General features: G+C 37.4%; 2 protein-coding genes across 3 annotated transcripts; both read right to left on the bottom strand.

Moving 5' to 3' along the window:
* Positions 1–8,029: 8,029 nt before the first annotated feature.
* Positions 8,030–12,008, bottom strand: LOC119790387 (2-oxoglutarate receptor 1-like). 2 transcript variants are annotated; one of them, XM_038295927.1, is made up of 2 exons: positions 11,856–12,008; positions 8,030–9,450 (listed from the first exon to the last, which is right to left on the bottom strand). In XM_038295927.1, the coding sequence occupies exon 2, from the start codon at positions 9,438–9,440 to the stop codon at positions 8,451–8,453; it is 990 nt and encodes a 329-aa protein (XP_038151855.1). In that variant the 5' UTR covers positions 9,441–9,450; positions 11,856–12,008; the 3' UTR covers positions 8,030–8,450. The 2 variants fall into 2 exon arrangements, with proteins under 2 accessions (XP_038151855.1, XP_038151857.1); XM_038295929.1 differs by lacking the exon at positions 11,856–12,008 and adding an exon at positions 11,487–11,561.
* Positions 12,009–14,756: 2,748 nt separating this feature from the next.
* On the bottom strand, positions 14,757–24,359 carry LOC119790362 (kelch-like protein 41b). The gene is made up of 6 exons (XM_038295887.1): positions 23,123–24,359; positions 22,135–22,292; positions 21,715–21,822; positions 19,312–19,497; positions 17,244–17,390; positions 14,757–15,172 (listed from the first exon to the last, which is right to left on the bottom strand). The coding sequence occupies exons 1-6, from the start codon at positions 24,230–24,232 to the stop codon at positions 15,061–15,063; spliced, it is 1,821 nt and encodes a 606-aa protein (XP_038151815.1). The 5' UTR covers positions 24,233–24,359; the 3' UTR covers positions 14,757–15,060.
* Between the last annotated feature and the right edge of the window lie 1,638 nt (positions 24,360–25,997).

Below are 25,997 nucleotides of genomic sequence, written 5' to 3'. Positions count from 1 at the left end.
ATGGGAACAAACCAGCATAGAGAAATGTTCCTCCTAATTAAAGGGTCAAAAATTAAAGCTTGTGCTGCTTACATTAACCTCTAATTACGGAAGAGGATTAGGGCCAGTGGACATTTTATTTCAGTTTAGAATGGGAAAAGTCAGAATTCTGACTTTTTTCTCAGAGTTCTGACAGAATTCTGACAATAAAAAAAGTCAGAATTCTGAGAAAAAAGTCAGAATTATGAGATTAAAGTCAGAATTCAGACTTTTTTCCCATACTATACTGAAATAAAATAAAAAAGAATCAGTTAACTTTTTTTTTTTTTCAGTGGCCCTAATCCTCTTCCGTATATAATACTGATTGGCCAATTTCAGTTCAACAAATAAGAGAGGTGGTCTCTGGTTGGCTTCTCTGAAGGTTCTCTACAGTATGTATGTCTTAAGGGTAAGACCACTGATCTCAATTCATTCACTGAAATGGGCTATCGGCCTGAAAAAAGTGAAGCCATTGGTCGCCATATTGGTACTCCCTAGGTAGACCGGTCACAACAATACATGCCCTACAGCATCGAACTATGATTATGTTTTAATTTTCAGGGGGGCCTCTTTAAAAAAAAGATAAATTCATCACTTTGACACAAACTTGCTGTTTCATAGCATAAGTAGATTACTTTAACCTATAATAAAATAAATAGTATGTATGTCATGTAATATTACATATCATACAAATCCATCACAACAAAATTAATGTGTTAAGCATAATGATACAGATGTGCCAAAACTGTTAAATTGATGATGTGCATGTAATATACCGGTACATGTATTGATTACATTGTCATGGTAATTTCATATTACATATAATTTCAAGATTTTACATCAAGACTGAATTGCAAGTACATGTCTGTTATTGCTATAGTTTTTTCCGATTTGCAAAATATGCATGAATGATGGCATATACTTTTTATGCATTAGCCTTTAAAAGTGTTTGAGTTGCTTTGTTTTTCGTCAATATAACATGCAATATATAAACCTGACTCCGCCAGATGGATTTGCTCCGCATATCCATTTGGAAACCTTCCGTTGAAATAATTTTGGGAAGGAGCAAAAATACTGGTTAGCTGATTGGCCTATGTTGGTGATAGACGGGCCAAATAAACCAATCAGATCAACGAAGCATATGACGTACTAACAGACCGACGACGAAACCAGTCGGGAGAAGAGCAAAAACATCTTTTCCTCTGAGAAAAGCCTCCAGAGCAGTGTTTTGCTCTTCTTTCAGTGAAGAAATACTCTGTAATTCTGATAAAACTTGCTCTATCGCCACGCTAACGGAGAGTCTCCAGACTGATTAGCGAGTGAAATCTTGAAAGCTCGCGAGATCAGGATGGTCTCACGAGGCTAGCAATATATGTCAGCACATGACTTTATCAAATTAGAAATACAACAAACACTTAAAAAAAACAGCGACATCCAATTAATATAGAATTACCCCTTTGACTTTTCACAGTGAATTACTTTCTATTTAATCTACTTTCTATTTTCTAATGTTAGACACAATGTCACTGGATGAATCAAGTCAATATTTTCGAGTCGGTCTGAGACAGTCAGACTAATGTTACAGGATACTATGGGATACAACAGGGTATATATTGATCTTCTTGGTTAGTACATCCACTGACTTTGAAATTACCTGTTAAATGTATTTCCAGAGCGAGCAAACTGCTTGTTTTTGCAGTCAAATGCTACACATAAGGATTTTTATGGTGTGTCCCTGTGGGAGTGGGAACCAACAAGCCGGCCGGTGGCTTCACTTTTTTCGGCCTATCGGCAAACCAGTTAATAAATAAAGATCAGTGGATAAGACTCCCAGACCAGACCTGAGACATGTCACATGGGAAATGAATCTCCAGATTTCCCTACTGCATTGGTTCCCCTGATTAGTTTTGTTTCCTAGATGTGTCATACCTTTATAAGAATGTCTGATGGCCTATTGAGGGGTTTAGATTGTCAGGAAAATAAACACAATATGATAATAAGATGTCTACCTTTCACTTAAGTATATAAAAAAAGCTAATTTGCATTTTGATACAATCAGCTTGAGAGGCAAGTGAGAAAAAAATTCAGCTTTTAACTAACAGGATGTCTGAGGCTTATGATGTCTGAAGTACCTGTTATCTCTGCTGTGGTAAATATGTAAAGAACACTTTAACTATCAAATCAGAAGCTCTGTTAAGATGCTGCTTACAGATAGTGCTGAAAGTCATGTAAGTCAGTGGTTTCTGGGCAGAAAAAATGTCAGAATGTGAGGCTCATACCAAGAATTAGACCCACAGTGATGAGAAACTAATAGACCAGCATGCAGAGATGCAAAAAGTACCGCAGCCACAAGCCAACATAAGTAAGAACTTTAGATTTGTATTCCTTTCTAATATGTATAACTGACATCAGATGTTTTATCTGTGAAAATACACATTTAGAAGTCAAGAATACAAGTTACATAATACAACACAAGAAAAAAAAAATCACAAGTTCTATAACTTGATGAAGCTGTTAACCTCCTGACCAGTTGGTGTCAGTAATGCACCTGAAATTCTGTAAGAACCGGCTTTAGATGTGAAAAAAGGAGGAAAATTAAGTGCTAAGGCATTACATTTTAACACATGCATTGTAAAATTCATCTGATAGTTGCCGGCTGGCGAACAAACTGCGGATAGATTACTGCCACCATCTGGCAAGGAGTGTAACAGCTTTATCAGGTGTTGCAGATTGGCACTCGTAAATTGGTCATTTATACCTTTAAATTTGTGATTCGTATTCATGAATTTGCAATTTGTGCATGTAAAACTTGAATTTACTCATAAATTCATACGTTTTTGTGATTCATTATCATAAACGTGTGATTTGTATTTGTATTGTTGCAAAGTTTTAACTTGTATTTGTAACTTCTGAACTTGTGTTCTTACATATGAAGCATGTGGTTTCACATGTACACACAAGCTGACAACAAGGAACAAATACAAACCATTTTTATTTACTTTATAGTCTTACAGTTATATATTCAGACACATATGCAAAACTTTTCTTTGACACTTATCTAACCCAATGAAGCCTACAGGGCCTGATAACATCCCTGGGTGTGTGAATAAGGAGTGTGCAGATCAGTTGGCTGGTGTCCTCTAAGACATTTTTAACACCTTGCTGGACCGATCCGTAGTGCCAGCATGCTTCAAGTCTGCTACCATTATTCCGGTCCCAAAGAAGCCTCAGGTCACCTCACTCAGTGATTACCGGCCTGTCACACTGACTCCAATCATGATGAGGTGCTTCGAAAGGCTGGTTAAAGAACACATAGTCTCTAGTCTGCCGCCAACATTCAACCCGTTCCAGTTCGCCTACCGACGGAACCGCTCCACTGAAGACGCCATCTCTGCTGCTCTCCACCTGAGCCTGGCACACCTGGAGGAGAAGAACACCATTGTGCAGATGCTGTTCCTGGACTTCAGTTCAGCTTTCAACACCATCATCCCACAGCATCTGATGGGAAAACTGAAACAGCTGGGATTCAATACACACCTCTGCTATTGGCTGCTAGACTTCCTCACCAACAGACCTCAGTCAGTCCGGGTCGGACAGAACACCTGATGTCATCATCCTAAGCACAGGCTCCCCTCAGGGCTGCGTCATGAGCCCACTGCTGTTCACCCTGATGACACATGGCTGCGTCCCCAGGTTCACCACCAGTCACATTGTGAAGTTTGCAGACGCCACCACGGTGGACGACAACTACCAGAACTACAGAGAGGAGGTGGAGCAGCTGGTGCAAAGATAACAGCCTGATCCTGAATGAGGCAAAGCTACGGTAGAGGTGGGCAGCAGCACCAAATTCCTGGGGGTGCAAATCACAGACACACACACCTGGACTGGAAACACCACCTCACTGATCAAAAGGGCAGAAATGCTCATTCCTGAGGAGGATGAGGAGAGCCCACCTGCCCCCACCCATCCTCACCTCCTTCTACAGAAGCACCATAGAGAGCGTTCTGACCAGCTGTCTCACTGGGTGGTGTGGAGGCTGCAACGCCTCAGACTGGAAGAAAGTGAGGAGAGTAGTGAGAACAGCAGAGAGGATCATCCCAGCTCTGCGTGTCCTGAGCCCGTAACATTATAAATGATCCCTCACACCCCCACCATGAACTGTTCTCCACTGCTGCACTTTAAAAAATGAAAATATCTTGAAAGCTATACTGAACTAAATTTCTTTTTGTATACACTCTGTGTGAACAAAATGACATTAAAGTCTGTCTAAGTCGAAGTCTACAGTTAGATATTTCAAACATCCCCTGATAAACAAAAACAAGACTTAAAGGAACCTCAATGGTTTTTAGAGAAAAGCTGCAAACAACCTAAGTGGTTGGTTTAGAAAGTACTAAGCCCTGAGTGATTCTTTTTTTCTGCATATCTGCTGCAGTTGTTATTTGAATCGTGGACCATTGAAAAGAGTTAACACTGCACAACGGTTTCTTTTCTAAGATGCTTTATTTCCCTTTGCTAAAGAAAGTATTTTGGAATTTTATATTTTTGTTCCTTTTCATATTTTTCAGTCTTTTGTGAACCCTTTTGCGTTTTCAATGAAACCTCTCCTCTCCTCTCCTCTCCTCTCCTCTCCTCTCCTCTCCTCTCCTCTCCTCTCCTCTCCTCTCCTCTCCTCTCCTCTCCTCTCCTCTCCTCTCCTCTCCTCTCCTCTCCTCTCCTCTCCTCTCCTCTCCTCTCCTCTCCTCTCCTCTCCTCTCCTCTCCTCTCCTCTCCACTTTTCAGCCATTTTTATTTGCTTTAATTGTTGCTTTGCTCTAATTCAGTTTATTTATAAGTGCCAATTCACAACACCTGCCATCTCAAGGCACTTTACAGTTACAATTCACATTAGAATAATAATTTTAATGATAATAATTTTACAAAAACAGACGAAAAACAGAAAATATCAAGTGTATCTTTAAAAACATAAGTTTGTGGGCGTGCACGGCCGACGTAGGTTCGAATCCGACCTGTGGTCTTCTCTCATGCCCCCTGTCCTGTTGAAAAAGTGAGCCACTAGTGCCGTAAAAACCTAAAAAAAACAAAAAAAAAAAACAAAAAAAAAACAAACCATACCTTTGTTTCGGAGAAGTTTACACCAGTGAATCCTCATATGTGAGTCAATCTGGCCCCCAAATTTTTTTCCCAGGTCTAAATAAGAATTTCTAAATGATTAAAGATATTTAGATGTAATAGATAATAATTATTTCATCATGAAATTTTGTCTTTTTGTGACCATATTTATATAGAATTAACAATTAATTATTTGGGGGAAAAAATCCCTAATAATTAATTGTTTTCAGGGGCTCAATTCTTTCCCTGAGGCCCTACACTGGAAAAATTATCTAGAAATAAGTAAAAAAAGTATTAAAATAGGTGTATTTACTCTTAATTTGAGAAGGTAAATCAGGTATTTTGCCAATGTAATTAGTTTTTTTACTCTTAAAATAAGATAATTAGATAAAATGCACTTGAAATAAGACAATGCAATTGTGTTTTCTTGTTTTAAGGGTAAATTGTCTTGTTCCATTGGCAAAATGTCTCTTTTACCTCCTCAATCCAAGAACAAATGCACTTATTTTAAGAAAAAATTACTTATCTAGATTTCGATTTTTTTCCAGTGTAAGCAGCTTAGTTTTTTCAAGTAAAGTGTTAAGGATGCTTGAGGACCCAAATGCAGAGAAGAGTGAAGCAGAGTTGAGTTCTTGTTGGTTTAATGTTAACCAACAAGAATGATATGTAACTGAGGCAGACATCCAAAAAACAAAGAACCAAAAAACAAACAGAAAACATCAGGGAAAACTCGCGCCGGGAGCCAGAGACAAGGAAGAAACTAACAACAACAAGGAACCAGCAAACAGTGACTGAACATGAGGTGTAATCTTCTTCCTCTCCTTTAGTGATTTATGGTGGTTGGCAAACTAATTAAAGTGCATTACTGCCACCAAATAATAAGGAGGAAATGGGAAACAAGACTTGCACCAGAAGAAATTCATAAATAATAATAAAAAAAAGAATTAACAGTATGTTTTAACCCTTACATAATGAAATACATAGTCAAATGTGTCCTCATAATTTCTAATTTGTCTCTGCCAGTTATTGATTGTCTTACTAGTTTTCCGATCATACTTTCAACAGTTTCCCAGTTTAAATCTCTCACTTCAAGGTACTTTTCTGCAGCTTTCACTATAATTTAGATTTTTTTTCCTGTTTTTCTTTGCCGTCTGAGCACTACAATTGATAAATTCTACCATAAAAAGAACAAAATCCTTCTTTTCAACAATCAATGAGTCTTTTGCAATGTTGGGGCACTCTCCCAGAGGTTTTCAAATTGTAATTTTCTTAACTGTTGAGTCTTTCTGACTGGGATGGGATATGCAGGAGTATGTTCTCCACCACAATTTCAGCATTTAATTTGCTTTACCACACTTTCAATATTCATGCTCCCCAGCATACCTTCCATATCGCTGTATGCATTTACATACTGCTGCTATATGATCACATTTGTGACATTTGAAGCATCTTAGAGGTGGAGGATTGTACATAACGACAATGTAGCTCATGCATCCAATAAAAACCTTACTGCACTGCAAAAACAATCCAGAAATAAGTAAAAAATGGCTTAAATTAAGTATATTTAGCCTTAATTTGAGCAGGTAAATAAGATGATTTGCCAATGGAATGAGTATTTATACTCTTAAAATAAGATAGTTAGATAATATTTACTTGAAATAAGACGATAAAATAGTTTTTTCTTATTTTAAAAGGAAATTGTCTTGTTCCATTGGCAAAGTGTCTTACTTACCTCCTCAAATCAAGGAAAAACACACTTATTTTAAGAAAAAATAACTTATTGAGATTTCTATTTTTTGCAGTGTGGGTAATTGCTCTTCTTCAAATTTCATCAACACTGATAAGCTTTCACACCTTTCTCCATTTCTTGCTGTTTTTAACCATTTCACCTCTTTTAATTTAGCACCACTTACATTTTCAAGTATTTCTTTGTCAGTTATTTTTAGAGGCAGTCCTCCAATGACTCCTGCAGTTGATCAAAAGGTCTCCACCATAGAGTATTTTGGCACTTCGGACTTCTGCTACAAGTTTGTGTACTGATTTTGTTAACTGCACCGGATTTGAATCTACAAAAGAGTCTCCCTGATTAACTAGTGTGAATATGACTTTGTAATAATTTTGTTCTCCCGTGGAATTTCTAGATTGTTTAACACTAGATTGTTCTGATCTGGGCTCCCCTTTAGTTGATATTTTTCCACTTTTTTTCTCTTCCAATCTTCTTTGTTTTCACTATTTCCTTCTTCCATCCCACAAGAATCGCTTCCTTTTTCCTCTTTTCTTAAAACCTAGGACATTTCTCCACAAGCGACTTAGAAACAGGCAGATGACTGATCACATGAGGTGTATAATTGGGAGACTGAACAAAGACAAGGCTAATCAGCAGATTGGGAGCAGGTATGGCTAGAGGAGCCTAGAAGGGAGCTAGGGAAAAAGAGACTGACACAAGAGGGCAACAGAGGGCAATCAAGAAATACTTAAGAACTCAAATACAATCAAAAACAACTAGAATGACACAAAATGGAAAGTAAACCAATAAACTGGAAAACACAGAAAGACATGAATCCAAGTATAACTAAAAACCCAAAAAACGTAAACACAACCAAAAAGCGCAGTCAGGACAAGTTTGTTCATGCATTGGGTTGGCTCCGTTTCTAACTTTAGCTAAAATTTATAAAGTCTAAACTGATTTTTCTGATGAAATAGTTACACTGAATTTCCAGAAATAATGCGCTTAAACTATCCGCAATATATTTTCTATATTTTTTTTTTATTAGTTTTTAAAAGTAGTTTTTTTTTATTAACTGTCTAAAAATAAAATATTACAAAATAAAATAAATCCTTTTAATGCTAAATTTCCTTTTATCATTATTACAAAATAGAAGTAAATGCTCTTTTTGTAAATGACAATAAAAGTTGTGAATGTTGCTTTTTTTTAAAAGATATTGTAACAGCTCTGACTCAAAGGTATTCTTTAGATGAACTGAATGAAAAAAAATGTATTTTTGGATTGTAAAGGTTGCAGACCCATGGTATGAACTATTGTAATATACAGGGCAAATACAAAACAGCATACTGGTCAAGAAAGGAAAAACATAATGAGAAAAATATTATAGCCTCACACCCAAACTTTCCTATAATAAATACAGTCAGAAGATCAAGATTAAAATAACAAAGGATGAATGCTAATTCAATGCACTAATAATGTAAACTCAGTGGAAACTGCTCTAATACCAACTGTCCAGTTACGAAGTAACAATCTATAAGCTGAAAGTGTTCGTTGAGGTTTTTGGTTACAAAAAACAACAGGTCTGCATGAATTTTATTCATGCAGCAGGCGTCCCATTCTCTGCTCGGTTATTAATGTTCAGGTGGAGCAGAGATCTTGCCTTGCTGATCCATTGCTCCCGGCAAAAAATGTCCAGAAAGGCCTTCCTGAAGTTATCACCTGAGAGGGTGTACAAAGCCAGGTTAAAGAACGTGTTAAGTCCTGCTAGAGGCCTGGAGATAATATACGCTGCATGCACTATGTACTTTGTGCACTGGGTTGTAGAGCTCATTCGAATTTCTACCCACAGGACTCGCAAGATGTGATAAGGCAGGTAGCACATGACAAACACCAGCAGGATGAGGATGGTCACACGGCGCGCACGCATCCTGTAGGAAGAGGTGGGGCTGGATCCCCTGGCGAGCCGTTTAACAATCCCAATGTAGAAGATGAACACCAGCACTAAGGGTAGAGCAAACCCAAATGCAGTGAGCAACAGGTTATATGTCCTAATGCTGCCGTCTGTTTCTGTGTTAGCAAAGTCAACACAAAAAGTCATGTTATCATCATGGGTCAGAGATATGATAGTGAGCATTGGTGTGACCTCAGCAGCAGCAACAATCCAGACTACCAGGCAAGCAACAGCGCCCCAATGCTTCTGCTGCAGCTGTGCCACCCTCAGCGGCTTGGTCACCACCAAGAAACGGAAAACCGCCACACAGGTCAGGGACAGGATGCTTCCATACAGGTGGAAATGAAAGGCAAAACGCACAAAGCGGCACATGAAGTCTCCAAGCATCCACGATTCCCCGTTGCTGTAGTAGTAGACCAAAAAGGGCAAGGTGAGGACGTAGAGGAGATCCGTAAGCGCCAGGTTGACCATGATGATGCTGCTGCTCTTCCACGGGCGCAGCTTTGTCAGATAGATGGTGATGGACGTTAAGTTCCCGATCACACCCACGATAAAGATGATGCCATAAGAGGCTGACAGGTAGTAACGTTTCAAGAAGTCGTCCAAGAAAGTGCAGCTGTTGTTGAGACCAGCCATGGAAAAAACCCTGTTTAATAAATAAAAAAAAAAAACTGATTATAACCAGTCAAAATAAATATTCATCATCTAATTTTTGTATATATGGGGAAGCGTCACTCTGTGTTAGCTGCATAGAGTGCGAATACTAAAATGAAGCTAATGCCAAATGAAAATTTGATAGATGCTAACTAGTATTTTAAATGTCTGGAGGAAGATCTTTTATTTCCGGGTGGATCATCTAAATAAGTGGTCCTCCTAACTGTCAATCATTCTGGTGATATGTTTACGAGTCTACGAAGTGTATGAGAAGAAGAGAAAGGCCACAGAAGAGAGAAACAAGACCAGAGTTTTTTTGGGAGATTCCTTAATACGATGGCGTACAATGAAAGCACAGGTCGGGCTTCCGCTGCAAAGTTTCTATTCAACAGATAAATTTAGCACGCTATTTGGAGAAATCCATTTCACTGCTGGAAAAGGTTATCTACCTCTATATTGTAACTTTCTAGGGCAGATAAGTTAATTTATTTTGTAATTTGCATCATTATACGGTGGCTTACCCGGCAAACATGTCCAAGCTTACATTGCAGCTCATGATTTTTTTATTTTTATTTTAATGCACCAGTAGTCTTATATGCAGGGATTGGTGATTAATCGTGGTTATTCGCAGAGATGACTTGTAAAGATGACGTCCATGCTCTCGTTAGCGTTTGATAGGCGTTCCCTCTTGGGAGCAGTTAAAAGGTTGTGCATGTGCATTGTTTATTTAAAGTGGAGAGGACCGGTTTTTTAAAAACATTCCCGAAAATCCTCTTTTATTCCTCAAATGCTTATTACAAAAGTTTCTCGAATTAAAATTAATAAATTCTTCAATTGCAATTGAAAGTATTTATCTATCAAGCTAAAGTAACACGTTAATATCAAGCTGTTGCTTGTGGTTGAGACAGTAGATGGGTTAAAATAAAAATGTAGGTTTGTGTTCAACTTTAGCTAGTTTAATTTAAATTTAGACTTTCATTACACAGAATGCTATCAGGGGCAGGTTTTAATTTCAACATATATCTCTTTGGAAATTAACAGGACAAACTGATCAGTAAATAAATGTGGAGTATGAGGGATAATTAAGCATATTCATGTGATTTTAAAAAATATTGGTTGGTTTAATAACAATAAATGTGTGCAATTAAGCTTTTAATAAAATCTAGAAACAAAAATTAAGATCTACTTAAATAAAACGTGTAAAACATCATGCATTGATTTAAATGAAAAAAATATATGTTTGTTTAATCAGTTTGGAGAAAGACTTTAAATTAAATCTAAATAGGTCACCTCTATAATTAAGCAAACACTGATCATTAACATCGAATCTGTTATGACTGATAGAATGAAACAAAAAGAAAAATATATATATAAAAAAAAAAAACACAACTGAGGAAAACTATGTTTAGATAGTTGTTGGAGTTTAGAAAATGTAACTGGGTTTGAAATCTAATAATTTTATTATTGTAAATGCATGATGAATGCTCTCATATTACAGGTATTTTTTTGTTTTAGTAAGATTAAGCTACAAAAAAAGACCTATTTTGTCTGTTGTTTTATTTTTATTAATACATACTTGAATATTGACTAATTTGACGATAGAATTTCATCATCGTTCACAAGAAAAAGCTACAAATCATCCCTATAAACCAGTATTTACAGCAATTGAAACAAAATTGTCCATAAAATACTGAAAAATAAAATAGAATAGAATGGAATAGAATAGAAAATGTCTTTATTGTCCCACAATTGGGAAATTGTGGTGTTTACAGCTGCAAAAGGTTATAGTAGAAGTGGTCACACAATGTGCACCTTAGAAAAGTGCATGAAGATAACAGATAGGAAAATAAATCAAATAGAGTATTGTACTCTAAAAATGATCATATGGAAAACGGTTGCATTTTAGGGTCACAAACCATCTGGAAGAAGGTCAGCTTTTGTCGCTTTTATCTACAGCTGACCCAACAAAGTTGTACGAATAACAACTGACATTAAAAACAGACCAGAAGTAAAGCTCTAATCCCATACCTGTCGTTAGACGGTCAGCAGCAATTACTGCAGAGGAAGGAAAGAGGAAGCAGGACTGAAAAGCAAGAGGTGAGCAGAGCGGGGAAGAAAGGAAGCAATCAAAGCGCCTCAGTGGGAAAGAAGCGAACGGTATCTCGTTTCCTTGTCAACAGCTTGGTCTGTGAAAGCCTCTCAGGATATCACAGCTGTAGCTTTGCTTGTGAAACTTGTCCTATTATGGATGTGAGGAGATGTGCTGCGTACAGTCACACATTGAAAACGATGGGACATTGGAAAAAAAAAACATTCATTTGCAGTTATAATTAATGCCCCATAATTTCAGAAAAACACAGATCAATACAAGTAAACATATATATATATTTAACCTACTTGAAATGAATGTGTCCTCATTAGTGTGCGGTCCAAGTCCTTAGTGTGTCGTCTTTGTTTTTGCTTCCATTCCTTCATCTCTTCACCTCCCACTCAGCCTTCCACACCCAGGGGGGGAACTCCAGGATATTTCAGTTCCAAGGTGCACTGTTGTGTGAATCACCTTTAGCCATTTGCAGACAACATTCCTGTGCCATGCTTAAAACTGACAAAGGTCAGGTTTCATAGGAGTTTGCAGGAAATGAAGGAGAAGTGAGAGAGTGAAATATTTATTTTGTCTCGTTAAATCAAACTCCTGAGTGCTGCTTTGTTCAGGAAACAGGTGATTCAATTGAGGTCTTTGTTCATTTTTCCCAGGCTGACACATGGTTCAAAGACTTTGACACCTGTTAACATATATCTGGCACAGATGCTCATGGTGTGTCATTTAAGAAAAACAAGGAGGTGTGGGAAATATGCAGAAAGGAAGAGCTGTTTGTGTTTATGCAGCCATTTAAAAAAAAGTCTTCTTGTTTGATTCTTAACAAAGAGTTTCTAATAAACCAGACCGTGGTATTTTTACTGCTCTTTAAAGGGGTTTCGGCATTCTTTTATCTATTTACTTTAATTTAGTCTTTATTTCAAATGCTTTAAAAATGTATGCACTAATCATTTACCATAAACTTGGACCATTAAAATTCATACATCCAAATTCTCTTCCAAAACTGAGGAAACTAATACTCTAGTTCTCATAGTAAACCTATGAGAACTAGAACTAACATAGTAAACATAAATACACAGTAAAAAAAGGGAATCTGGTTATAAATACAGATATCGATCCAATCCATCCATTCATGCACACACTCACACCTAAGGAGAATTTAGAGAAGCCAATTAACTTAACAATCATGTTTTTGGACTGTGGGAGGAAGCCAGAGTACCCGGAGAGAACCCACACAAGCTCAGGGAAAACATGCAAACTCCATGCAGAAAGATCCTGGGCCTTGCAGCAACCTCCTTGCTGCAAGGCAGCAGTGCTACCCACTGCGCCACTGAGCAGCCGTAAATACAGATATATCTGGTTTTAAACCATGAATCTTCCTTCCATTTCACATTTATGTTTCACTTTGTGTTCATGTAAATACATTTGCTTTTTCTAAAAAAAATCATTTTATTTTATGTCATTTTCTTTGCTTAAAACGATCTTAAAGTTTTGAGATTTTGCCTTTCTGGGAAACCATTGGCTAGATCCTCTTTAATTTCTACAAACCTACTGCCTAGGGTTGAATAACAATATTACACATACCAAACAATTTCTTCAAAAAACAGCTTAAAACTGAACCTTTTGTGATTTTTTTCCCATCGACACAAAGTTAAAATTACACCCACCTAATATGCACCCCTCTGTTAATATTTGGATAAAAATCTCTCAGCACACCGCAGAGAAAATTACATCACAATTAAAGGTCACATACTATAATGTTACACATTTCCTTACCAATAGGTCCCTCCTTTTGCTTTAAAGGGGTTTCTTATGAAATGATGGTGCCATCTTGGAGAATTATATATTTCTGTTTTTGGTCTTTTTTTAGAATTTTTTTTAATCAATTATCTATGACAAATTAATACAATGTAAAAAGAGAAGCCCAATATTAAGTTTAAAAAAGCACAAAAATATATCCAATATACAGGGCTGACACAAATAATCGGAAAAATATTAAATTGTGATTAATCAATTATTATAAGCGTCAAATAAGCGTCAGCTAATTAAGTAATCGATTAATCTTTAACTGAAGTATAGTGACTCTAAAACATGCTTTTAGCTGACAGAGAAACCCATTTACAGCCGCAATTATACCAGAATTGCAAAAAAATATATAAACACTTTTTTTCATCTGTCAATATTCTCTTTCCAGAACTCCTCAAGTGGAAACGTTTTAGTTTCATCTGGTTTAATTCAGTAAAAACAATCTTTAGGGAGCCTTTGGCTATCCGGTTATTAATCGATTAATCGAAAAAATAATCAATAGATTAATTGATTAGCAAAATAATCGTTAGTTGCAGCCCTACTAATATATCTAATATGTCAGCTACCAGCAGATGGCGACGGCGTACAGTAATGTCCATGTCTGCGGCCATAGCATAAATTCTTTTCAGGCTCAAAAAAAGCTGGATTTCGACATCAATGTGAATATTAGTAGGCTAAGCTTGCTAACATGACTGAGACCCTTTAAAGTCAGTGCTCTTCCAAAGAACTGATGCTCACCCAGTTCCTCTGCACCATGTCTCTCCCATACAGTTAACATTTTGATCACTGCTGCACTTTGTAAATGGAAATGTTGATTTTCACCGCTAAGCGGCTGCTCATTTACTGTCGGAAAGCTGCATAAACAAAATTTAGTTTTGCATACACACTATTTACACAAAATGACAATAAATTAGTTTAAGTCTTTAGCAGTTTTGAACTGTGTTTGGGATCAGTGTCCTGGTGAAAAACCCAGTGGTGTCCAATTTTAAACAGCTGACGTCAGGTAAAAAAAAGGAAAAAAGAAAAAAGAAACATTGTTAAAATGCTAGGAATCAATTTAAAAAGCATTTAAAATCCATGTAAATGTTTTTTTTAAATATTTTTTTTAATTAGTTGAAACAATTTTTCAGTTAGAGTAAACACATTTTATTTACAGCCAGAGTTAAAGACCAGACATCTGTTCTGATTCTTTGGTTTTTATCTCAGAAGCCAGTTTGACACCAACCTAAGCCTCGTTTAAAAAATCATTACCCAGTCATTTAGTGTCAAGGCTGTAGTCGCTGTTTTTCTCCACCTCCATGTTTACCTGAAAGTTTCTACAAGTATGCATTACCTGCAGCCCCAAGCTGCCCTAAAAAAACAACATAAAAAAAGCAGAAAAAGCAAAGGCAGAGGCAAGAAGGAGAAATATTTTTTTTTATTATTTTTTACAAAAGACATGCTAAAATTGTGTAAACAGAGATTTAGAGATCAAACTAAATTGCGACTTCTTTTTTTATGCTCAGGGGATGAGGCGTCTTTGAAAGAGAAGCTGAAGGGAGCTTTTATTGTACAGATAAAAATCATCTGAGTTCAGAGAAAATATTAATGTCAAAGATCAACCCATCGCCTTAGAAGCAGCTCGGAGGAGGAAAAGGAGGAGGAGGGAGTCTTTGGAAGCTGTTAAATAGATGAGGCTGAGAGGGAAAATGGTTCTGTCTACAATTTGGGCATCCTGGCAGCGTTGAGGCGCATAGAAACACAGGAGGAGCCTGCGGCATAGCGCATCTCCCTCAGCATGCCGCTCCACTGCTTCTTGTCTTCCTCATACCTTATAGACACAAAGAAAACATTTTACCTTAAAAACAATATCTGTTCCATGAGGTTTAAGCTTTAACTACATGATATAAGCAAGCTTTTATCCTGTTAATCATTTATAATGCAATAAAGCTGGTAGTTTATTTTAGAATGTTTAATAATAAAATACACCAACCTAGAAAAGTAGGTGTAGGGATGTTTCTTGTTAGTCAAGAAATCAGGGTGCTAATGCTAAAGCTGAACTTGCAAGCATGTGTAGCATCCAAAAGTAAAGGTATCATATTGTAAACAATGAGAAAAATACAACAAAACATACACTGTTAGCCTTTTAAATTGGGTTCAAATAGAGTGAGGTATTTTAAAAGTGTTCAAAATTGACTTCTTTAGAATAAAAAACTGTCCAAATGGGAAGATTTAAAATGTATTTGTGACTATTTCTTAGCTCCGAATGGAAAAAGATGTTATAAGCTCATTTTTTTTTTAAATAAAATCACTAATGCATGCAGCATGAATGTCCACCTTGAAAGTATAAAAACAAAACAACAAAAAAAGTAAAAACTATTTCTTGATTACTCCAAATAGCCCCAGGGTTAAATAAAAAAGGAAAAAAAAGTTGAATCTTTGATTTAAAGCAAAAGGAAAAAACAAAGCTGGGAGATAACAACACAGACAGGAAGTTAACAGCCAGACCACTAACAGTAATACAGCTGCTGTTTATGGGCATAAAGTTTACCACGTATGAAACATTATATATTTAATAATAACCCGCCATAGTTACTAGTTACCTCTCCAAAAAAGTAACTGAGTTAGTAACTCAGTAACTGGTCAGTGAAAGTAACTCGTTGCTTGCCAAAGTAAATATGCAGTTACTTTTAATAATTTAAAATGTCGAAGAATTTGTAAAACTTTCTTTTTATTGGAAATTTAAATAAACCTAAAGGTTGAATTATGGAATAAAACATGCTTGTTAATAATTACTAAATAAATAATCTAAATGTGTGCACTAGTCTGCATTATTTTGATGTGTGGGGTTTGAAAAATTAGTTGTAATATGATTATGTAGATGGGAGGTTTCTTGCTTATAGGTATAAACATAGGTATAAACATGAAAATTTTACTTTTATTTAAGAAAAAGAAAAAAAATACATAATTAAAATAATAATACTTAATATACTTTGCAATAGAATTAAACAAGGGTTATACTATTCCAGAAAAAGAAACCCAAACAGGATTTTTGTGTACTACAATGCAAGTAAAATCATTATAGGGCGGAGGAAGTAAGGAACGTGTGTTAATTTTGTTTTTTCGAATTATTAAGATGATTTTCATAAAATAAACAAAGCTTTTCTGTTTTTATGAATTAAGGAGATAATTCTGCTGTGATTTCATAGAGGATGTTCTGTTGTTTAAGCAAGATGTCTTTCCTTTAGGGAAGCTTCAACATGTCCCGTTTTTTTTTAGTTTAAATCGTTTTTACTTTCTTTTGGGATTGAGACACTGGGAAATTCTCCTGTCTCTTGGTTATTTAGATGTGATCATTATTAATTTGTTGTCTTTGTGAACACACCTACGGTACTTTCTGGGCATCGTTGTTTCAGTCTCTTTACAGTTTATCTCGTGATTAAAGAGAAACAGGGATTTTTAAATTCTTTTTCAGAAAGATTATCTTGCTAAGTAAAAAATAAATTATGCTTAATTTCTTTTTTTTATTTTAAGTTATCTTGTTTTTTTTCTAAAATACAATTGTTTTTTTTTTTTTTGTTCTTTAATTTGACTGCAATATGCTTCCATACATCAGTCCCCAGTTTTAGCATTTCAACCATAAAGCTAGCAGGCTTAATAAATATACACTTCACTTGTTCTTGATTTTTATCACTTTTTTCTATATGTTAACTAGTTTCAGTCATTGAGGGAAAAATAAACAAATAAAATGACATTCAAACCAAAACACTGTAAGAGAGGAGAAGTTAAAACAAAGATCACTTATACTGTCTTTACATGGTTTATCTGTTATTATTCAGACAGTTTGTCTAATCTGTGTAATAAAGTACAAAAGTATTTCATCCAAAGCTTGGAAGACTTACTGCCAGACATCAGTGACCTCTGTGGGAGCCACCTCCTTATTCTCCATCTGCACCATAGCAAAGCCACCCACAGCATACAGGAGGCCTCCTGTGCTCACCAGGTTGATGGAGCTCCTCTCCTGGGGGAACTCAGTGAAGGGTTCCCACCTGCAGAGACACAGCACACCAACAGAAGCTCAGACCATCCTACAGTTATTAGACAGGTTTTTTTTTTCTGGAGCAAATAAACTCCATCCCCCTCATCTCACATGGATGAAGTATTGCCAGCAGCACCATCTGGCTCCAGGATAAGTTAGAACTTGCAACTGTAAAGAGGTTAGATAACGTCTGCATTAAAACTATATTTTACAGACGTATTTAGCTTGTTTTACATCAACTCCTGCTTATAGGGACAATTTCCAAACAAATATGTAACAGGAAGCATGTTGCTCCAATCATGGTGGTCTAATGCTGCCTTCATGTGGTATGTTAAAGATGACATTATCCACTTGTGCGCAAGTGTTTTTGTTGTCATAGTGTAGAGAAACATTGTAGATCCACAGATTATCCTTTTTCTGCTACTTGGGCCAGACAGTTGGGCTTCCTAAATGAGCTGCTACAAAAAGAAGTGGATGCAAAATTTGATCAAATTAAAATAATAATGGTCATTTTAAAAACGACACAGGTTTAAATGGCGATATTTCTTTTTTTTTAAATGTATGCCACAGCATACAAACCATCTTTGGGGTCCGTTGCTAGGCTGCAATTCAATTCAATTCAATTTATTTCTATAGCACCAATTCACAACACGTCATATCAAGGCACTTTACAGTTCACCAGATCATCCAGTCAAATTGATTCAAAGTTTTCTAAGGAAAACCAGTTGATTGCATCGACTCATTGACTCGAAGGCAATCCCTCACACTAAGCATGCTCGTAGCGACAGTGGAGAGGAAAAACTCCTTTTGTGCAAATACAACGGAAGAGAGCGTTTAGCAATTGAACAATTTTATTGACTTAATTGATCAAGATAATTATATATTTATTATATATATATATATATATATATATATATATATATATATATATATATATATATATATATATATATATATATATATATATATATATATATAACATAGCTGAATTTTCTTGTTTAGCAGGATTACTATATAGGGTTATTGCACAGGGTATTAAATGGTAATTGCACATTAGATTTTGCACAGGTAATTGCCATTGTAGTGCCACATTGTACAGTCCAATGGCAGTAGGGATGAATGACCTGTGGTAGCGCTCCTTTTTAAAAACAGAGTCTGATGCAGAGGGTGGAAGGTGTTGTCCATTATGGATGTAAGCTTGGAAAGTACAATCCAGTATTCACAATAAAAAAAATTTCTCCACTCTCCACCATGTTGAAAGGTCAACATTTACCTCATCTCGGATATCATGAATTTTTTTTATCTTCCAGTGAAATTTCAGCATAAGTGGGTGTTCATGTGCAATATTGATGTCGGATTTTGGTATTCACCACATTTACGATACCACATGAAGACACCATTAGAGCAGATTTTTGCATGGCAGCAGATCAGGCTGACTGACAGCACCAATAGCTTCCGCTAACAAATGTAGTATTATAGAATGTAACCTTGATTAATTCATGCTGTCAATAAGACTTACTTTTAACTGTGAAAAAAACTATTTTGTTGGTCATGAACATTTAGTACTTCAAACACGAGTTGAATAAGGTTTTAATATTTTAGGTTTAATACACACAAAAAACACGCAAAACAAAATCCAGAGTTTTTTGTACAAACTAGAATTAGCACAAATTGCCTCTTTTCCAATGAAAACAAGAAGCAGTTTAACTGGCAAAGGAACCAATTACATTTTTATAATAAATTCACTGTATTGCACTTAAGCAATACTGTATTCATAAAAAGGTAAACCAAACATTTGTAACTATTTAAACTAGAAAAAAAAGGTATTTTGTAATATTTCGCAATAACAGGCCTTATAATATAGAAGACATTAAAACTGTTAGTAATGTGAAAAATAAATGATTATTTGACCTTTTATGATTCATACATACTTGTTTGTTGTTAAATCAAAGGCTTCACAGGAAGCTGTGAGGCCCTCCTCATTCACTCCGCCAGCGACCACGATCTTGCCCTTGTGTACGACTGCTCCGAACATGGCTCTGGGTGTCTTCATGGCCGCCATCTCCCTCCACTCAGACTGCTTGTGGTTGTACACAAACACTTTGCTGAGGGCTTTGCTGTGGTTCACAAGAGGGAATAAATATGGGTAATACTGATGGTGAAAAGCTGTCAAACAACAGATAATATTCAGGGATCAAGTTCATTTCCAAATGGTGTGATTTTGCATCACACATCAGAAATTATCCATCTTTTAAGATAAGACAAAAGAAAAGATAAAACATGCAAGCATCCAAATGAGACTAGACTGTGGAAACTTAAATGGGTCATAGAATTATTCTATAGGGTATTTGGTAATGGTCCTCAAGGTCTCTGAATAGGGTGTGTAACATTGGTTGGGCTGAAAATGGCATATTGTTCTATGAGCCCTAAAGCAAGCCTGGTTAAAAGCCCTAGATTGAAACGACAGGTTTTCTTCCTTTTATGGTATGATCATGAATATTTAAATGAGCTGTGTGCTGATTGGTTAGTTTATAACGAGCAAAGCTGCTGAGCAAAGACGCATCATAGCAACAAGCACTCACTCACTGAAACATCAAATTGTTGATATAGTAGGGTGACCAGTAGGGTGACCAGGCGTCCTCTTTTCCCCCGAACATGTCCTACTTTTCAAACCTAAAAAAACGTCCGGGGAAAATTTCAAAATTTTCCCGGATTTTGGTCGACTACAGTGCAGCAGAGCCGATCCATCAGCTCCAGTAGCTTGGACAATGGGGGCCCCGTGCTTCCCGAATGCCCGGTCCAGTCCAGTCATCAAACTTTGCAGGGATCTTCTGATACACAAAAATAATCCATGCATGTTGAGTATTCGGATCCTTGGGAGGACTGAATATGTTCCCCTTTCTCCATGCAGCCTGGAACTCTGCATTTTCACCCTTGGTTCTGGCTCATTTTCAATAGAGAAACTGCCTGCTTTGTAATTCTTGTAGAAGTAAACCCAACTGTAGGCTAAACAGCTAAACTGGTGTCTTAAATTTACCTCTATTCATGTTCTTGGGCTAGTGAACCAGTGGGCTGGTCTGGATGTCAATTTCTGGGTGAGACAAAAGTACAGGCCAAAACCAAATAAGGCAGCATCACCAAATTGAGGTCATTTCTTTGCTTCGCTTGAAATCGCCCGTTTTATGGTGCAAGTTTAGAATTGTGAGATTTGCAGAGAAAAAACTATTGTTACTCATCTATGATAATATAAACTTGGTTTTCCATTCTATGACCCCTTTAAAACCTGGGTAATTTATTTATTATATTACAATCAGTGACCATTCAAATAATAACCAATGACACCACCAGGGGATAGCCAGGGGTGGCCACGGTCACCCTGTGCAATGCCCTGGTCACCCCACTGGCTACCCCACTTGCCAGTGTAAATTGTAGTACCATTTAGCATCTTTATAATGTCTACAAGCAGGTTTACCACAATAGTAGATTCAAACCCTGGAATTATTGGTTTTAGTTTCAGTGGCCATCCCAAGATTTTTAGTGGCCCCATCTGGCCACCACTATGATACATTTCTGTAGGCGCCACTGATAACAATCACCAACATCAGTGTATTTTAGGTAGTTACATACAGACGCAACAAACCACACAACTGTTAAATTTAGGGAATGGTTGTAGCTTTACGTTTATAAAAAAATCAGCACTATGCTATGGAAATGACTGCTTTTACAAATCCCTGCTAAACCCCAATCTATTCATGCAGCAGGTAACATAAAAGACTGTTTAATTTATTTTGTTCAAAAATGTTCACTATTATTAAAGGGTTGTAAAACATAACAGTAACAAACTGAAAATATATATATTTTATTGCTTTTATATTCAATTCTTTAATGTAATATTTTGAGCCAATAGTTCAGTTTAGCTCTACTTTATTTGAAATGTAAACCAAAAGAAACTATTTCTTCTTTAATGAGTAACTAACAGCTAAAATGGCTGCATTATTTCATTGGTGCACAATTAGTGACACAATTTAATTCCAGTAAGTTTATTTGCCATAACATCAAATTAGGTTTGTAGAGGTCAATCTTCCTGCAGAGCACAGTGATTGCACTGTGTGCAACGGTGCTGTATCCCCAGGCTGTGGCAATAAACAGTAGCTGTGTTATAGCTATTAGAGGGGATCAGGATTCTCCATTATTGCTGTGTATTAGAAAAACCCTGGACTGCGGCTCTGCAATTTTTGTCTGTGATGTGAAGCATGTAGTGTTCCTGGCTTGTTGGATGAAATATCGAGAACAGCAGCAGTTTGTGGCCTTGGCATGTGTGCAAACACACTTACTTGTCATCCGTTTTTCCTCCGATGCAGTAGACCAGTCCTTTGTATGACACAACAGCGTGGCCGTGGATCTTAAGAGGAAGCTTTTTGCTTTCAGTCCATCTCATCTTCCTAAAGAAGGCAACAGATGTGTCGTTATATTTGGGTATATCTTCATCCATATTTATCGAACACTTCGGTCTTAGCATTGACTCTTCATTTTGTTTCTTACACATAAATTTACATGTTATTCATTAGCAAGTACTAAATGAGGCAAAGCTAATTAAGGTATGTGAGATTTATAAACACTTTAAGTTGTAAAGAGAGGGTTTTTTTCGCCTGAAGTTAATTATCACCTGGAATACACTCACAAAATTAGAGAGAGGGAAAAGAGGGAGGAAAGATGAAAAGAAGGCATAGCAGGGAAAAAGTAATACCACTAACTCAACATCGTAGCACATCACAGTGTCCAGCGAATCGTTGGTCTGAAGATCCTTTCCAGCCACGGCAAACAGCAGGTTCTGGCTCTCCCCAATGTTGAAAAGGCATCTTGGAGAAGGCATGGGTGGCATGGCGACCCACTCAGATGTGAGGGGATCAAACTACGAGGGGAAGAAAAGGCACAATAAAAGATAAGAGCCTTCATAAGGGTGACTGCATAGAGAACATAAAACCTTTTGTATACCCTATACCCTTGTCTTTTAATGCTGAATAAATAATTATCACCAAAAGATACTCTACTCTTCTTTCAGTTAGTTTAGTTGTTTCCTGAGTTCCTGAATGGGCTTATAGATTAACTTTAACACCAACTGAGAAGGCTTTTGGAAGCTAAAACACATTTAAAAAGTATTCCCAATATGTTTTGTAATTGGTAACAACATAAAAATGATCAACAACTTTATTTTATCAGTTAAAGGTATTATGGAGGTTTTTTTGAATGTCCCGCCCTGCAAAATGCACCTGCAATGTTCATGAGCCAATTTCTCCTAATGCATGCCCTGTTTAAAATGTGCTGTTCTCATCGCTCATACAAGCTGTGTCCACATGCAGCGGGGACTATATAGTGGACTTTATAGCGAACTCAGTTAACTGACCGTTCAGACATATGCACTTAACTCCTCCTCCAACATGCGGTGCATGCGCCATCTTTGTTATTAGTCCCCCACGGCCGGGTAGCGACAGCCTATGGCGACAGTTGGCCGCTGTGACTGCAAATCCTTTAAAATCTCCTCGCAAAGCATTCTGGGATAAATCTACGTTTTCTGAGGCCTTTCTTTTGTTCTCATACACTTTATAGACACTTTTTAAGCTTACTGTCTCGTTTTTCCTGAAATAACCCTTTCATTCATCTTTTAGGACCGTCTTATCTGGGACGCTAAATGTTTCCACAGCATGTCAGACATTTTATCTGCGTAATTTCAGGAATTCTCACCAAGTAGAAGTAACATTGTAAAGGCACGTCCTTGTTTTCCTCGTCCACAAACAGTCCTCCAATGATGTAGAGCTGGTTCTTTTGCGTCACCAGGCTAACGTGATTACGGGGGACCTGCTCTGACATAGCAGCAAGGAAGCACTCGTTCTCATTGACATCGTACGCCACCGCCGCTGTGTCATTGATCATCAGGACGAAGTCTCGGGCGAACATGCCATGTCTGCGGTTGTCATTGAGGAACCCGGGGAATGGGCTGTCTTCCTCCTCTCCCTCCTTGCCGGCCCCCTCCTCGCCTTCTTTTTTCGCAGGTTTGTCTGGGAGTTTCCCCTTGAAGGCATCCTTGATGACCTGAATCATCTTTTGGAGCTCTGGGTCAGCTTTGATGATCTCTTCATTCTCCACTTTTTCTTTGAAGTACTTCTCTGGCATCAGCCGGAACCGGATACAGTTGAAGGCATCTTTTAAAACCTTGACACGTTTCTCCCTATCATGGCGGGCCCAAGACATGACCGCTTCATACACCAGCTCCTCTTTCTCAACATTCAGCGAGTCTCCACCTATGATAGCAAACAGTTCATGGGCTGCAAGCTTGAGGAATTCCTCATCCTTATGAAGAAGCTCAAAGCGGTCTGCAATGTAATTTCGTGCCGCTACAGCAAGTCTTGGACAGCTGAGCACCAGGCCCATCCTGAAGATGGCCATGCAGTTACCCAGCGACAGCTTCTTCTGAAGATAATTGACACAGACTGTGAAGACGGAGGGGATTTGAAATCTGTTTGCTACAGCAATTATATCCTGAACGTTGTCATCAGTGAGGTCAATCTCAGCCGAGTAGAGGTACTGGATAATCATGTCCAGGACAGAGGGGTTGACGTCCTCTAGGACCACTTCTTTGGTGTTCTCCACCTCCTTTCCGTCCTCTGTGAAGAAGATATCCCTGAAGTAAGGGCTGCATGCGGCCATGATTAGCCGGTGGCAGGGGAAACTGCGGTCGCCCACTTTCAGAGTGCAGTCCACAAACTTGTTCTCATTCAGAAGCTCCTTTAAGCCGTCTTGAAGCAGGGTGCTCTGAAACAGACGCAGCTCCTCCTTGATGGCGTTGGGGTCCATTGCTAGTCAAGAGGGGTAACAGCCACTAAAACAAAAGTATCTACGGACAATGGAAGGAGATGGTCGCCAAAGGTCCTTTTGGCAGTCAGTCCTGGCTGGAAAAGGCTGAACAGAGAAAGGGTTCCCAGCATGAAGACGGAGCAATTTAATCCCCCCACCTCTAAATATAGCTGCCACTAACCCCAGCATGCTTCAGCTTCAGTGGAATCTCAATGGGCCAAATCAGAGAACAGTCCAGGCCTGGGCTTCAGCACCTGCTGCTGCAGACTGAAAGTAGCAACTGCTGGGATATTCGGCTGGAGACATGCCACAGTGATTCAGCTCCCAGAGTGTCATGTGATCCATTAAAAGCAAAGACAATAGTGTCAAAGCACCTAAATAGCCCCCTTAAAGCCTAAGTTAAATATAAATGGGGTGATAGGTTAGTAGTTGATGTCATATCTAAAAAGGTAAACTCATCTTTAGAAATTGATTCATATTTCGGTCCACGTGGAAGGGCTGCATGGAGTCTACCTCCAGTTTTTAGCCATAGAACCACCTATAAAGGAAACAAAAAGGCCTTAAACAAGAAAACAAGTTCTGCTCTATAATAGACAAGATTTGTCTCTGATTATTTAAAGAGCCCTTTAAGTTTTACACTTATGCTTCTCAAATTATAGCAAATAATTTTGATCATTAACCTTCTTTTTAACTGCCGTACTCTTATTAAGCTCTTGTCTCATGAATTACACATTAGCTGGGTTAACACTTTGCTGATATAAGTTTTGTTTATCCTAACATGTGAATGCACAGCTGATTTAGAAAATTATCTTTATGTCACCCAGCCTTTGTTTTCTTTTGTACCCATCTCAGTGTTAATTAGCGAAAGCTGCAGAACGCTGTGCTATAATTGGACCTAAAAAAGTTCTGAGCGTGGCAGCTGTGAGAAAAACAGGTGAGAGTCACACGAGCAAGCAGCTATTTCCGCAAATAAGCAGAGTGTGTGTTTGACTGAGCAGCTCTCCATCCAAAACGCGTCAGTCGCAGATAATAATTTTAGAATTAGACATACTTTTTTTCCCCCTTCCTTTGCTGACACAGATGATTTCTGCTCGCTTGCAGCCATGTTTCCCCTCTAACTGGTGGAACTGCCATAATAAAAGTGGCTTTTTCATTCTGTTGTATTTCTGCAGCCTGATAAAGTTTGAAAAGACTTTAGAGTAAGGTAGCATTTCTCTTGCAGGGTGCACTAAAGATAGATCAGACTACGCCACATGTCGAGGAGCCTCTAAAATGTAATTTAAGCAGAAGGGAAGAGCTGATGTGCGTAAGAGAGTTCCACTACTTTCATAAAGCGACAGTGACATTTAGGAAAAGTGAGATTTAACATATCATAAAACTGAATTTTACATTCTATTATAGCAGTTTATGTGTGACGGAATACAAACAGTATAAGATAGAAGGGAATGTTCCATGACTTTATAATCTACCAGCTGAAATTGTGTCAAATTAACCAGAGATTACTGATTGGTTTAAATCTAAACTTTGACTAGGCCATTTTACCACATGGACATGCTTTGATAAACAATGTTGACCTGTTGGCTGCCTCTATAACTTTATTAGTTTTCATGTTGTGCCATACTCTTAAAAGGATGATTTAGCAGAGTTCTGTGAGATCTTTAAAGCCTGGGATATGATTTTATACCATTACCCTTCTTTAAATGTATCCCTAACTTTCACCTTAACCTGTTTGCTGTCTTCATTAGCCAATTTAATCAAAAATGCT

The sequence above is a fragment of the Cyprinodon tularosa genome, unplaced genomic scaffold (genome assembly GCF_016077235.1).
Source record: "Cyprinodon tularosa strain WSP-4 unplaced genomic scaffold, ASM1607723v1 ctg362, whole genome shotgun sequence".
NCBI classification, from domain to species: domain Eukaryota; kingdom Metazoa; phylum Chordata; class Actinopteri; order Cyprinodontiformes; family Cyprinodontidae; genus Cyprinodon; species Cyprinodon tularosa.
This window is presented reverse-complemented; position numbering and strand designations above follow the sequence as displayed.

Excerpts from the sequence above, each read along its gene's own strand:
- LOC119790387 (XM_038295927.1), bottom strand. The coding sequence starts at position 9,440 with ATGGCTGGTCTCAACAACAGCTGCACTTTCTTGGACGACTTCTTGAAA.
- LOC119790362 (XM_038295887.1), bottom strand. The coding sequence starts at position 24,232 with ATGGACCCCAACGCCATCAAGGAGGAGCTGCGTCTGTTTCAGAGCACC. Across the intron at positions 19,498-21,714 it reads GGAGGAAAAACGGATGACAA|CAAAGCCCTCAGCAAAGTGT; the intron begins GTAAGTGTGTTT and ends TGTGAACCACAG. Across the intron at positions 17,391-19,311 it reads TTTGATTTAACAACAAACAA|GTGGGAACCCTTCACTGAGT; the intron begins GTATGTATGAAT and ends GTGTCTCTGCAG.